At 47.2% G+C, this 15,411-nt stretch overlaps 1 protein-coding gene across 1 annotated transcript; it reads left to right on the top strand.

The window, feature by feature from the left end:
* Nucleotides 1-6,763: 6,763 nt before the first annotated feature.
* LOC307139522 (E3 ubiquitin-protein ligase TRIM35-like) lies at nt 6,764-14,982 on the top strand (the record flags this gene model as incomplete). The annotated part of the gene is made up of 6 exons (XM_079838517.1): nt 6,764-7,159; nt 13,564-13,659; nt 13,774-14,004; nt 14,115-14,137; nt 14,220-14,338; nt 14,432-14,982. The coding sequence occupies 6 exons, from the start codon at nt 6,764-6,766 to the stop codon at nt 14,980-14,982; spliced, it is 1,416 nt and encodes a 471-aa protein (XP_079694643.1).
* Between the last annotated feature and the right edge of the window lie 429 nt (nt 14,983-15,411).

Here is a 15,411-nt window from a genome sequence, read left to right as displayed (position 1 = left end):
GGGCTTGGCTTCAGCTCCCCAGGCCGTCTCGCTGGCTCATCCGTACCATCAGACTCGGCGACGCGATTCAGTTCGCTCGCCGGCCTCCCAAGTACAGGGGCATCCTCTTCACCTCCGTGCGGAGCAGCGATGCCCAGGTCTTGCGGTCAGAGATCGATGTCCTACTGGCGAAGGACGCGGTCGAGCCGGTTCCTCCAGCCGATATGAGGGGTTCTACAGCCCCTACTTCATTGTACCCAAGAAAGGGGGTGGGTTACGGCCAATCTTGGACCTGCGTATCCTGAATCGGGCCCTGCACAAGCTCCCGTTCCGGATGCTAACGCAGAAACGCATTTTCGAATGCATCCGTCCCCAAGATTGGTTCGCAGCGATCGACCTGAAGGACGCTTACTTTCATGTCTCTATCCTTCCTCGACACAGACCATTCCTACGTTTTGCGTTCGAGGGGAAGGCATATCAGTACAGAGTCTTGCCCTTCGGGCTGTCCCTGTCGCCTCGCGTCTTCACGAAAGTCGCAGAGACAGCCATTGTTCCGCTCAGAGAACGTGGCGTTCGCGTCCTCAACTATCTCGACGACTGGCTTATACTCGCCCAGTCTCGGGAGCAGTTGTGCGAACACAGGGACATGGTGCTCAGTCACCTCAGCCTGTCGGGCCTTCGGGTCAACCGAGAGAAGAGCAAACTCTGTCCCACGCAGAGGATCTCTTATCTCGGTATGGAGCTGGATTCGGTCAGCCAGACTGCGCGCCTCACGGAAGAGCGGGTCCGGTCGTTGTTGAACTGCTTGAATTCGTTCAAGAACAGGACGGCGGTCCCACTGAAATTTTTTCAGAGGCTCCTGGGGCATATGGCATCTGCAGCCGCGGTAACGCCGCTTGGATTGCTTCATATGAGACCGCTTCAACACTGGCTCCATGGCCGAGTCCCGAGGTGGGCGTGGCAGAGCGGCCAGTACCGGGTCCCAGTGACTCCTTACTGCCGCCAAACTTTCAGCCCATGGTCCGACGCTTCATTTCTCCGCGCCGGGGTGCCCTTAGAACAAGTGTCCAGGCATGCTGTGCTCTTCACGGATGCCTCCTCCATGGGCTGGGGGGCCACGTACAACGGGCATGCAGTTTCAGGTCTGTGGACGGGACCTCAATTGCATTGGCATATCAATTGCCTAGAGTTGTTAGCGGTACACTTGGCACTGCGCCGCCTCAAGGGGCCGCTACGTGGCAAGCATGTACTGGTCCGTACGGACAGCACTGCGGCCGTTGCGTACATCAACCGTCAGGGTGGTCTACGCTCCCGTTGCATGTTCCAACTCGCCCGCCACCTCCTCCTTTGGAGTCAGAAGCATCTGAGGTCGCTTCGTGCCATTCACATCCCAGGTGCGCTGAACCAGACAGCCGACGAGCTCTCTCGCCAGTCGACACCTCCGGGGGAGTGGCGACTCCATCCCCAGGCGGTCCAGCTGATATGGGACCTCTTCGGAGCCGCACAGGTAGACCTGTTTGCCTCTCCGGACTCGACCCATTGCCAGTGGTACTATTCCCTGACCGGGGGCACCCTCGGCCAGATGCACTGGCGCACAGCTGGCCCCGGGACCTGCGCAAATATGCATTTCCCCCAGTGAGCCTTCTTGCACAGACCTTCTTGCGCCCTACTGGCCCAACCGGACCTGGTTCCCAGAACTAACTCTCCTCGCGACAGCCCCTCCTTGGCCGATCCCCCTGAGGAGGGACCTTCTTTCTCAGGGACGGGGCACTCTATGGCACCCGCGTCCAGACCTCTGGAAACTCCATGTCTGGTCCCTGGACGGGACGCGGAGGTTCTAGGTGGTCTACCACAGGCAGTGGTGGACACCATCTCTTCTGCTAGAGCCCCCTCTACGAGGCGCCTCTACGCTTTGAAGTGGAACCTGTTCGTTGAATGGTGCTCTTCCCACCGGGAAGACCCCCGAAGGTGTTCGGTTAGTGTCGTGCTTTCTTTCCTGCAAGATGGGCTGGAGCGAAGGCTGTCTCCCTCCACCCTCAAAGTGTACGTCGCAGCAATAGCGGCGTATCACGACGCAGTCGAAGGTAAGTCCGTAGGAAAGCACGACTTAATCGTCAGGTTCCTCAGAGGTGCGAGGAGGCTAAATCCTCCTCGTCCAAACTCGTTACCCTCTTGGGACTTAGCTCTAGTGCTCAGAGCACTTCAGAGCCTCCCTTTGAGCCTTTGCAGTCTGTGGAGCTTAAAATCCTGTCAATGAAGACAGTGCTTCTGACGGCATTGGCCTCCATCAAGAGGGTAGGGGACCTGCATGCACTTTCGGTCAACGAATCGTGCATAGAATTCGGGCCGGCCAACTCTCACGTTGTCCTGAGACCCCGGCCTGGATACGTGCCCAAGGTTCCTACCACTCCCTTCCGGGACCAGGTAGTGAACCTGCAAGCGCTGCCCTCGGAGGAGGCAGACCCAGCCCAGGCTTTGTTATGTCCCGTCCGCGCTCTCCGCGCTTACGTCGACCGGACTCAAAGCTTTCGGACCTCAGAGCAACTCTTTGTCTGTTACGGAGGCCAGCAGAAGGGAAAGGCTGTCTCCAAGCAGAGGTTAGCCCACTGGATAGTGGATGCTATCGTCTTGGCTTACCAGTCCCAAGACGTGCCTTGCCCGTTCGGGTTGCGAGCACACTCAACAAGGAGTGTTGCTTCTTCCTGGGCGTTGGCTCAAGGCGCCTCGCTGACAGATATATGTAGAGCGGCGGGCTGGGCGACACCTAACACGTTCGCTAGATTCTATAGCCTCCGTGTAGAGCCAGTATCTTCCCGCATCCTCACCCCCAGTGGCCAATAGCGCTAAGTGCCCGTTCTAAGTGTCGGCTTGCAACGCCACTCCCGCCCTCTGGCCCGGATACGTGCGTCTATTTTCTCCAGTTGTGTTCCCCGGAAACGGCTAACCCTGTCGAGCTCCTCCGTCACCCCTGCGGTGCCAGACATTGTGGCCGTCTGACGCCAGGCCTGCACCCGTATGCTTGTGAAACGTGTGTGTAGGCTGGGTTCCATATGTAGTGGTCCCCTCACGGCTACCCCATATGTGTATTCTTCCACGGTACCAGCTACCCTACTCGGCTAGCCCCGTGTCTTTCCCTTGACAGAGCCCGCTCTGTCGTCTCTGGGCGTGTTCTTTCCCCCCTGGGACCAGGCTGGAACCACCCCAGAGACTGCCATATGTTGCACTACCCTGCCAGGTTAGTCCTTATGTGTATTCTGCCACCTAGCCTTCTACGAAGGACGTGGCTCCGCAGCGTACCATCTCCCGAGACGGGCACGCTTTCCCAGCGTTATCCAATAGCCACACTGGGTGGGTCTTGCAGAAACAGCAGTGACTGACCTCCCTGCTTGGAGCCCTGACTTCCGTACCATCTAAGACGGTCCAGTGCGCTCAAGCAGGACGCTGGAAGGGCCAGCGCCCTGGCGTTTTGGTAGGGATCCCAATTCGTCGGTCAGTTCCGACGTACGTCGAACGTGACCGACTGAAAGGGAACGTCTCGGTTACGTATGTAACCCTCGTTCCCTGAAGGAGGGAACGGAGACGTACGTCCCGTCGCCAGGTGCTGTGCTTCCGCTAGGGGGCTGAGTCACTAGTTCGGCTCCTCAGCAGAAAAAAGCAATGATCAAGCATTCCACTTCCTTATATATACCCGCGCTGCGGGGCGGTGCGTGGAATGCGTGGATCGCATGCCAATCTCCATTGGCTCGTTTTTAGAGGCTCGTTTGGCTCGTTTTCTACTCGAAGTAGATTGGTCTCTGAGATCAGATCCCAATTCGTCGGTCAGTTCCGACGTACGTCTCCGTTCCCTCCTTCAGGGAACGAGGGTTACATACTTAACCGAGACGTTTTGGTACCCTTATATGAAATAAAATATAGTTCCTGGCGTGACAGGTGCATTAGAGCTACAGTTAGCATCAAGCTACCTAACACAATATAAAATATTACATATTACACTTTAACTTCAAACTTCCTTTGAACAGCCAGCGAGTGTTTGTATTTACTTCCGATTACGATATTTTATATGGAGCTAATCACTACACCTGTTTAGCATGTTACTGGAAATATTCTTTAATCATATGAAAACCAAAATCGCATGCAAAACACACACAAACCATATGCCATCGTAATTGTGCGTTTATTGCTTCTTGGTTCACATGTTGGCAATGTTTACAACAGAGAGATAATAATGAGGAAGCGCACTGAACAGCGTGACCAGAAGGGGCAGGATTATGGTCACGTTGTGTCGCATAAGATGATTGACAGATGTACAGCGAATGAGAGAGCTCTGAGATCATCATAAGTGACGTGCATCAGGAAGAACAGATAGAGATCGCTCTGAATGTCATTCAGCTCTTCAGATCAGCATAATTCAGTGAGAAATAAATAGAAATGTTATTCTGTATGACAAAATATTTTGCTAACATGTGATAATAAATCTATATTTGTCCACATATGAAACACATGCGGTTTAGTGTATGTATGTGACCACAAAAAAAAAGCAGAAGAAGTGACTGGCTTGATTCTTGTAGATATGTCATTCAAAATATTGTTCATTACAGATCGGTTATTTTGCACTCCTGGCATAAATTAAGAAATGAATGTCACTGCAACCTCGTTTTATCATAAACAGTGGACAAATTACAAAGCTGGAGGCTTTAATCTTTATAATTCTACCAAGTTTTTCCAGATGAAGTTAGAGTTTGATGTTTTAACGTGCAGTGAATGTTGAACGACAGTAATCTGGGGCCGTCTGCGATCTTTGACTGCCAAGGGGTTAATCAGTCTTACACTGAACAAAATTATAAACGCAACACTTGCTTTTGCCCCCATTTTTCATGAGCTGAACTCAAAGATCTAAGACTTTTTCTATGTACATAAAAGGCCTATTTCTCTCAAATATTGTTCACAATCTGTCTAAATCTGTGTTAGTGAGCACTTCTCCTTTGCTGAGATAATCCATCCACCTCACAGGTGTGGCATATCAAGATGCTGATTAGACAGCATGATTATTGCACAGGTCTGTCTTAGGCTGGCCACAATAAAAGGCCACTCTAAAATGTGCAGTTTTACTGTACTCGGGGGTCCGAAAACCAGTCAGTATCCGTGTGACCACCGTTTGTCTCAAGCAGAGCAACACATCTCCTTCGCATAGAGTTGATCAGGTTGTTGATTGTGGCCTGTATAATGTTGGTCCACTCTTCAATGGCTGTGTGAAGTTGCCTTGATATTGTCAGGAACTGGAACACACTGTCGTATACGCCGATCCAGAGCATCCCAAACATGCTCAATGGGTGACATGTCCGGTAAAGAATGCTGGCCATGCAAGAACTGGGATGTTTTCAGCTTCCAGAAATTGTGTACAGATCCTTGCATCATGGAGCCGTGCATTATCATGCTGCAACATGAGGTGATGGTCGTAGATGAATGGCACAACAATGTGCCTCAGTATCTCATCACAGTAACTCTGTGCATTCAAAATGCCATCAATAAAATGCACCTGTGTTCGTTGTCCATAACATACACCTGCCCATACCATAACCCCACCGCCACCATGTGCCACTCGATCCACAACGTTGACATCAGCAAACCGCTCACCCACACGATGTCATACACACTGTCTGCCATCTGCCCTGTACAGTGAAAACCAGGATTCATCTGTGAAGAGAACACCTCTCCAAAGTGCCAGACGCCATCGAATGTGAGCATTTACCCACTCAAGTCGGTTACGATGACTAACTGCAGTCTGCTCGAGACCCCGATGAGGACGACGAGCATACAGATGAGCTTCCCTGAGACAGTTTCTGACAGTTGTGCAAAAATTCTTTGGTTATGCAAACCAATTGTTGCAGCAGCCGTCCGGGTGGCTGGTCTCAGACAATCTTGGAGGTGAAGATGCTGGATGTGGAGGTCCTGGACTGGTGTGGTTACACATGGTCTGCGGTTGTGAGGCCGGTTGGATGTACTGCCAAATTCTCTGAAACGCCTTTTGTGATGGCTTATGAAATGAGCATTCAATTCATGGGCAACAGCTCTGGTGGACTTTCCTGCAGTCAGCATACCCGCTCCCTCAAAACTTGTGACATCTGTGGCATTGTGCTGTGGGATAAAACTGCACATTTTAGAGTGGCCTTTGATTGTCGCCAGTCTAAGACAAACCTGTGCAATAATCGTGCTGTCTAATCAGCATCTTGATTTGCAACACCTGTGAGGTGGATGGATTATCTCGGCAAAGGAGAAGTGCTCACTAACTCAGATTTAGACAGATTTGTTAACAATATATGAGAGAAATAGACCTTTTGTGTACATAGAAAAAGCCTTAGATCTTTGAGTTCAGCTCATGAAAAATGTGGGCAAAAACAAAAGTGTTGCGTTTATAATTTTGTTCAGCGTAGATTGACCACGTAAATAACGGCGGAGACCAAACTCTGAAGCGCCCACAGTGTTGACATTCCAGACACTTTGGGGTAACAAGTACAGCAGCATACCACTTCCCAGGTATCAAGACTGGTCTTACCAGTGGACCAGGAAGTAACTAGTCTTAATATTTCTAACTTACATTTTTTCTACAAGCTAAATCGAGTCAGTGTTGTGAAGAACAGAGGAGGACACATTATATTAGGATATTTGTGTATTTCTGAACAAACCCAGATTAGATTTTGATTGTAAAGATTACTTAATTTTTTAAACCAAAGTTTAGAAAGTGAAAGTAAACTGTAGATCATTGGATCTTTTAAAAGACGAGGAAATGGATGCAAAATCTGCAGAAGAGCTTTCTTGTCCTGTTTGCTGTGAAATCTTCAAGTTTCCTGTTATTCTGTCCTGTAGTCACAGTATTTGTAAAGAGTGTCTACAACAGTTCTGGAAAATTAAAAAAACCCAGGAGTGTCCCGTCTGCAGAAGAAGATCTTCAAAACAAGAACCTCTTACTAACCTTGCGTTAAAAAATGTGTGTGATTCATTGATAAAGGTGAGAAATGAGAGGCGTTTATCAGAGTCTGAGGAGATATGCAGTTTACACAGCGAGAAACTCAAACTCTTCTGTCTGGAGGACAAACAACCTGTGTGTTTAGTGTGCAGAGACTCAGAGAAACACACCAAACACACATTCAGACCCTTCAGTGAAGTGCTTCCATCTTACAAGGTAAGACAAATGTCTCTCAGTTCATGTGCTAAATATAGTGATAAACATTGAAACAGTAATAAATCAGTATTTATTTTTGCTCAGACTAAATCTCCATGACTTACTACTGATATAAAACTCTGCACTGCTTCGACTGCTCGGATGTTCAAATCTTCTGGAATGTAACAGCATTGGCACAAAACATGTTTTGAAAACAATAGAAATGTCTTGAGTTATTATTTTTTATTAATAATATGTGATTTATTACAAGACACACAAAAAAGTGATTGATACTATCATTCTTTCACTTTCTTTATTTGTATTTGCACAACCACAAATTTACAACTGCATGGATATAATAATTAAGAATCGGCCATTGCAAAAAAAAACATTTGTTTGGTGAAAACTATATTTCTTGATGTTCAACCTTTCGAAATTAAATAAAAAGTTATCCCACAATTTTTTTTAGACACAAATGCTTCCTGAGAATGACCCATTCAACATATAAATAATATAACAATAAAATCATCCACACACACACACACACACACACACACACACACACACACACACACACACACACACACACACACACACACACACACAATGTTTAAACCTCTTATTGTCAGTTCAGGACATGGACTCCACCAAAAAACAGTTTATTGAAAACAAAAATGCAACCCCAAAAGGTTGTCAACAATCTGGACAGGAATAGAAAAGAATCCAAAAAGGCAACAAAAAAAAAGTCGTCAGCTTTCTGTCAGATCACAATGACTGACGAGCCTGAACCAGGCAGAGTAGCACAGCAGTCGGCACATGAAGCAGGGCTGAGAAGGAGATCCGTGATCTCCGAGGTAACTTGAGCCTTACCGCCACCGGATTCAACACCTTAGTGATCTGGTATGGCCCAATTAAGCTGGGGGCTAACTTGCGGAAGGCCACCTGGAGAGGTAGGTTCCGGGCCAAGGCCTCCTCAGCCCTCCATCAGGTGCGACGACACCGGTGGACGAAGGCTAAAGCAGACGGAACCGCAGCATCGGGCTCCTGTGAAGGAAACAAACAACTCTTGTTCTGGGCGCAAACCAAGCAGGACAACACAAACTGCCTGAGATCCTGGGCCATCAGAATCGCTGGCAGATGGCAGCCAGCAATCTCCGAACTCCTGGATGACAGACTAGCTTGGACAAATGTCCCCACTAGAGGACTTCAGGGCGCAACAGTCGGCACAAATAGCCTACCCTCTGGACACCCCCTTGGCACTTCTCTCTATCGTATGGCTTCCTCGTACGGCCTCCTCTACACGTCTCTCAACACTCCAGGAAAGGGACCCTACCACCATCTCCTTGGGGCCGATGGTGTTGGCCGGTGCCCCCCTCAGGACCTCCGAAAAGACGAGAGAGGGCATCAGGTTTGACATTCTTTGAGCCTGGGCGATACGAGCGAGTGAAGTTGAATAAGCCAAAGAAGAGTGCCCAGCGGGCCTGGCGAGAGCTCAACCTCTTGGCTGAACGGGCATACTCCGTCCAGACCAGGAAGGGCTGCGTCGACCCCTCCAACCAGTGACGCCATTCGCCCAGAGCCAGCCTGACCGCCAACAGCTCCCGATTCTCTATGTCATAATTCTGTTCTGCTGGGCTCAGGTGGTGAGAGAAGTAGGCAGAGGAATGTACCTTCCCATCTCTAGGGGACCGCTGAGACAGGACAGCACCTACCCCAACCTCAGAGGCATCTACCTCCACAATAAACTGCCGTTCAGGATCTGGAAAAGAAAGAACAGGAGCTCAGATGAACCAGGACTTAAGAACATCAAAGGCCCCCTGGGCTTTCGAATTACATCTAAACGGTACCTTGGTGGAGGTGAGAGCCGTCAAGGATGCAGCAACCTGACTAAAGTTCTGGATGAAACACAGATAGAAGTTGGCGAATCCCAGGAACGAAGTCTGGAGTCGGCCACTCTGCTACGCCCCTTACCTTAACTTTGATCCCTTCCGCCGAAATTATGTAGCCCAGGAACGAAACGGACTCCGCGTGTAAAACGCACTTCTCCGCTTTCACATATAACTGGTTCTCCAAGAGCCATTGTAGGACCTGACGAACATGTTGGGTGTGTACCTGAACCGAAGGAGAAAAAATTTGAATGTCATCAAGGTACACAAAGAAAAATTGGTTAACCATGTCCCTCAGCACATCGTTGACCAGGGCCTGGAAGACAGCTGGGGCATTGGTCAAGCCAAAAGGGAGGACCCGGTACTCAAAGTGTCCCGAGGGTGTGTTGAATGCTGTCTTCCACTCATCCCCCTCTTGTATCCGGACCAGATGATAAGCATTGGGAAGGTCCAGCTTACTGAAGACCTTGGCTCCCTGCAGAAGTTCAAAGGCAGATGACATTAAAGGCAGGGGATACCTATTCTTAACAGTAATGTCATTCAAACCTCTATAATCAATACAAGGACACAGAGAGCCATCCCTCTTCTTGATGAAGAACCCAGCACCAGCTGGAGACGAGGAGGGGCGGATGAGACCGGAATCTAGAGATTCACAAATATACTTGTCCATAGCCTCTCTTTCTGGACCAGACAGGGAATACAGGTGACCCTTGGGCAGAGAAGTGCCTGGGAGGAGCTCGATGGCACAATCATAAGGCCGGTGAGGAGGTAAGGACATGGCTTGGGACTTGCTGAAGACCTGACGAAGATCATGGTATCTCACCGGGACCCCAGACAGATCAGCCGCCTCCACCTGCAAAACAGGAAACACAGAGCCAGGAGAAGAGGCAGCACCCATACAAGATGCAAGACAAGACTGGTTCCATGACAAGACATAACCTCCGGCCCAATCCACATGAGAGCCGTGCTGCACCAGCCACAGGTGTCCCAGAACTACTGGGGCACTCGGGAAAAGCAGGAGGTAGAGCTCGGTGATCTCACGATGATTGCCAGAGACCACAAGACTTACAGGGGGTGTGACGTGGGTGATGGTGGTGATAGGGGAATCATCGAGGGAACGAACAGAGATGGGATTGGGGAGAGGAATGGCAGGAATACCCCACAGATCCGCCATACCAAGGTCCAGCAAGTTGCCACTGGCCCCAGAGTCCACCAGCGCAGTGCAGGATTGAATTGACCCTCCGAATTGGACCGTAACAGGTAGAAGGGTGAGGGAGGAGGAAATAAGGGAAGCGCCCACCAGAATCCCCCTAGCTACTAATGGGACCTGGCTTTTAACGGGCACTTGTTGGTGAAGTGCCCAGCCTTTCCACAGTACAAGCAGAGGCCCCAGGTAAAACGTTCCTGTTTCTGCTGAGGAGTGAGACGCCCCAATTGCATGGGTTCAGGATCAGCTGATGTTGGCGAGGGCAAAACCAGAGGGGTGTCACTAGTAAGCTCTCCCAACCTCCAGGGGGAGCGGCCAGCCAGATGCTGGTGCCGGAGACGAAGACGACCCTCCACACGGAGAGCCAAGTCAACAAGAGCATCGAAGCCGCCTGGGAGCTCATTGGTGGCGATCTCATCTTGGACCTCCTCATTAAGGCCTGCACGAAACATAGCTCTGCATGACCCCTCGTTCCACTCACATGAGACTGCTAATGTCTTGAACTCAATAGCAAACTCTGTCACTGAACGGCCCCCTTGACGTAGCTCTGCCAACTGAGCCGCCACCTCCTCACCCCGAGCAGACCGGTCGAAAAGCTTGATCATCCACTGACGGAACTCCTCAAAGGACGCACAAAAAGGGGCTTGGGCCGCCCACTCTGATGTACCCCAGTTATGAGCCCCTCCAGTCAGCAGGGTAAGGACATATGCAACCTTGGTGTGTTCCATGGCATACCTACAGGGCTGCAGGGCATTGAGACCAGGGAGCATTGAGACAGGAATGCTCTACAAGAGTCAGGGTTACCATCATAGGGCGGCGGGTTGTTAGCATGAGGCTCTGGCTCCTGGCGGAAAGGAGAGAGGTCGGCAGTGACATCTGCTCTGCTAGCTGTCTCTCTGCGAAGCTCCTGGAACTGGACACTCAGGTCAGCCAACTGGGAACCTAAGAACTCAACCTCCTGAGATGTGGTCGTTAGCTTGGAGGCATGCTGGCCCAAGAGGATACCTTGCTGAGTGACTGTTGATCGGAGTGGGTCTGTGACCACTGAATCCATAATTGGCCAGTTCGTTCTGTCAGATCAGGACACAGACTCAGTCTGCAGGCACCAAACAACAGTTTATTGAAAACAAAAATGCAACCCCGAAAGGTTGTCAACAGTCCAGACAGGATCAGAGTAACAAATTGTATTAAAAAAAATTTTTTCAATGTTTTTTTTTTAAAGTCAACAATCCGGACAGGAACAGAAAAGAACCCAAAAAGGCAACAAAAAATAAGTCTGAGATTGAGCTTTCTGTCAGATCACAATGACTGACGAGCCTGAACCAGGCAGAGTAGGGCAGCAGGAGGCGCAGTTGAGTTGGAGGTTGGCGGCACTCAGTCAGCACATGAAGCAGGGCTGAGAAGGAGATCCGTGATCCGCAAACAGCGATAGAGGGCGAGGCCAGGGCTGAATGCAGAGGGAAACTGCCTGGAGAAAACAGGCAGGGAAAAGGAGAAAACTAAAATATAAAAGATGGAAAAACAAATAGGCAAAATAGTCCAAGACAACTGATCAGTAGGGATGGCTGACGCGAAACAGACGTTTCGGGACTTTGCCGAGATTCCGAAGCGCAGATGTTTCGAAACACTGCTCCGAACAGTGATTCGAAACACCTATGTCACGTGACTATGGCTAAATGAAGCTTCAAAGTGTTTCATCAGGTGGCGCCTGCCGAAACTGCGTTGATTAAAGGGGGCGGGAACAAACCACACATTCACACATCTGTATAAACCTAATTCACCACAGTTTAAAAGTGAAGTAAATCCATCTTTACCTCGTGGGTTTTTGTGAGAGGAGAGAGATTTTGTGATAGCAGTGATTTTGTGATATAAGTGAGATTTATAGTGCGCTTTGGTTAGCTAGGCTATTTTTAGGCTAGATTGAAATGAGATATATTGACTGATATGTATATAGACAGTGACAGATAGGATAGATATAGTGACACATTCATATAGGCTAAGTTAGATAGTGACAGATAGCACAGCATAAGTTAGAGATATATAATTATATTCATAGGTGATATATAGATAGATAGATAGATAGATATATTAATAGAATAGATAAAAATGGAGGCTCCACATAAGAGATGCCGTACATTTTTTTATTGCTGAACAAATAATCATTCACAAACAGCATGGCAATAACAGAACATTTTTGTATTACAGAATACAGATCAGGTGCTTAAAAGTACAGTAGAAATATATTTCAGGCAAATCATAATAAAAGACAAAAAAAAAACATTAAAGGGGCTAGGGTTTTGTTTGAATATCATATTCTTCTATAATGGAAAAAAGACTTATTGCATTTTCATAACTTTGAGGGCTTTTGTATAAGAGTTAAACTCATTGTGAAATTAATAAAATCGTGGTTTCACCTTTAAGAACTTGCATTTGTGTATATAAAATTTTCCCAGCATGAGGATATTGTTAATCAGGAAGTTATCTGTGGTGTGGGACCATTTCCATTTGGAAACACCAAATAAAGTGAGATGTGTGTATTTTGATAGGCAGCTAGCCTTGATGCACCATTTGAGGACCACTCATCCTGGCATTTTGGAGGGTGCAGAGGACAACAAGTGTCCCATGTGAGAGGATTTTTTCAAAGGCTGGAGAAATGATATGATAAAAAAAGCAGTCAGTTAACTCCTTCGACAGCAGAGCAAATAATATTTTTGAATAAAAATGTTATGCAACAAATGTGACACATTGTGGCTTTATTTATTTTATTAATGTTCATTTTTCATGACCAAAAAAAAAAAAACTATAGTTATTCACAATGAGGAGGCTACAGGTTTTTTTTTTTTACATGGATTATTATCAAGGTATTTCAGATCAACACATGCAAGTGACCACTAGATGTCGCCGTAGAGATGGGTGTCAGATTGATTCGAAGCTTCGATACAATATGGCACATTTGCTTCAACTGTTTCAGTGCTTCACGAAGCCTCGGTCAGCCCATCTCTACTGATCAGGCAGAAATTCAACATAACAGGACACAACACAACGAGGCTAGAGACAACTGCTTGCACAAAGAACAAACAACGAACTGGCACAGGACAGCACACAAGAGATGATTAAATAGGGTGATCTAATTTGATACAGAACAGGTGGAAAGAGTGAAACACTAACAAGGTAATGAATGGAATAACAAGGGGGCGGGAACTGTCAAATAGAACCCATGTGCTCCCAAAACACAAACACACAACAGAGACAGGAAAAGAACAGACCGATCAGCCCAGGGTCATGACACTTATAGCTTCATAAATTTCACAGATTTTCATCTTAACCTGTAGGAGGAATTTAATACAGCGCTGACGTCCTTACAAAACAAGCTCAAACATGGAGAAGAAATTAAAGGAAAGTGTGATAAAACAATCCAACACATCGAGGTGAGGATGTGTAAAGAGTTAAACACTCAACATTCACACACACAGTTTATTATTGACATTAGTGGAGTGTGTGTTCACACAGAGCTGACTGAAGTGAATGTGATGTGATTTCAGTCTCAAGCTGAGCACACAGAGCGTCAGATTAAAGAAGAGTTTGAGAAGCTTCATCAGTTTCTCAGAGATGAAGAAGAAGCTACAATCACTGCACTGAGGGAGGAAGAGGAGCAGAAGAAGCAGATGATGAAGGAGAAGCTGGAGGAGATGAACACACACATCTCAGCTCTTTCACACACAATCAGAGACATGGAGGAGATGATGAAAGCCAATGACGTCTCGTTTCTAAAGGTGACCAATCAATCTGGCTTCATTCTTTGAGCAGAAAACAACTTGAGACTCACTGACAATGAGAGTGTTTGATAAGATATTAACATGTTTTCAAACTCTATATTTTCCAGAACTTTAGCGTCTCAATGGAAAGGTGAGTGAGCTGCTCGTATCTCTTCTCTCAGTGGATCTGAACTCAAATTCACTGCAGTTCTTACTCCTGAATGTTCCTCCAGAGTCCAGATCTCACAGCCGGATCCACGGATGAGTTCTGGAGCTTTGATTGATGTGTCCCGTTACCTGGGTAACCTGCCGTTCAGAGTCTGGAAGAAGATGCTGGAAACTGTCCAACACAGTGAGTCTCAGCAGATCTGACACCAGCGATCTGACATACATTTATATTTCTAATCATATTTCATCCTGTAATCTGATGTTCTTCTCTTTGCAGCTCTGTTGACTCTAGATCCAAACGCAGCAGCTCCTTGGCTCACACTCTCATCTGATCTGACCAGTGTGTCGGTCAGTCATGTATATAAAACACTTCCTGATAATCCAGAGAGGTTTGACGATTATCCATGTGTCCTGGGATCTGAGGGCTTTAACTCAGGAACACACTGCTGGGATGTGGAGGTTGGGGACAGTACAGGCTGGAGTCTTGGAATAACCACAGCATCAAACCAAAGGAAGGGACAGGATTTCTTCAAGTCTAATGTCTGGCGTGTGCAGTACATAGACAGCAAATACAGCTCATATTCCCCAGATCAACCCCGCACTGTCTTTCCTGTTAAAGTGAAGCTTCAGCGTGTGAGAGTTCAGCTGGACTATGACAGAGGAACAGTGTCATTCTCTGATCCTGTAACTAACACACATTTACTCACATTCAGGACGTCCTTCACAGAGACTGTGTCTCCATTCTTATATAATCACTGCACAACTTCCCCTCTGAGGATCTTACCAGTTAAACTGATCATTACAGCAGAAAATCACAGTTACATCTGATCCTGCTTCTAGATCAATTCAGTTTAGTAAATGATGCTTAAATAACAACACTGTAATCAAAGGCTCTCATTCATCAATACAGCCAACTTAACACTTGTGTCCTTAAGGACATTTTTGTCTTTTTCATTTTTTTTAAATATTTTTTTCTGTTTTAAAATGTGTAATAATATATAAAAACTGCTAGTTTCGAGTTTGAAATGTTTTATTATACATTTTATATAAAATAATGCTTATGAATAATTTCCATGAATGTAAACCTCTAAGTTCTTTGTTTCACTTTTTTAAAACTTTAATTAAAGTATTTTTAATTCACATTTACAATATGTAAGACAAGATGTCTTGACACATTTTAGTAATGCCAGGGAAATCCTCATATGTTCATATGTATATTATCCTATAACTCGAGCTCTGGAAACATATGAAGGCAAG

The sequence above is a fragment of the Gobio gobio genome (assembly GCF_949357685.1).
Source record: "Gobio gobio genome assembly, chromosome: 16".
Taxonomy (NCBI): domain Eukaryota; kingdom Metazoa; phylum Chordata; class Actinopteri; order Cypriniformes; family Gobionidae; genus Gobio; species Gobio gobio.
Note: the sequence above shows the minus strand (reverse complement) of the source record. Positions and strands in the feature narration are given on the sequence as shown.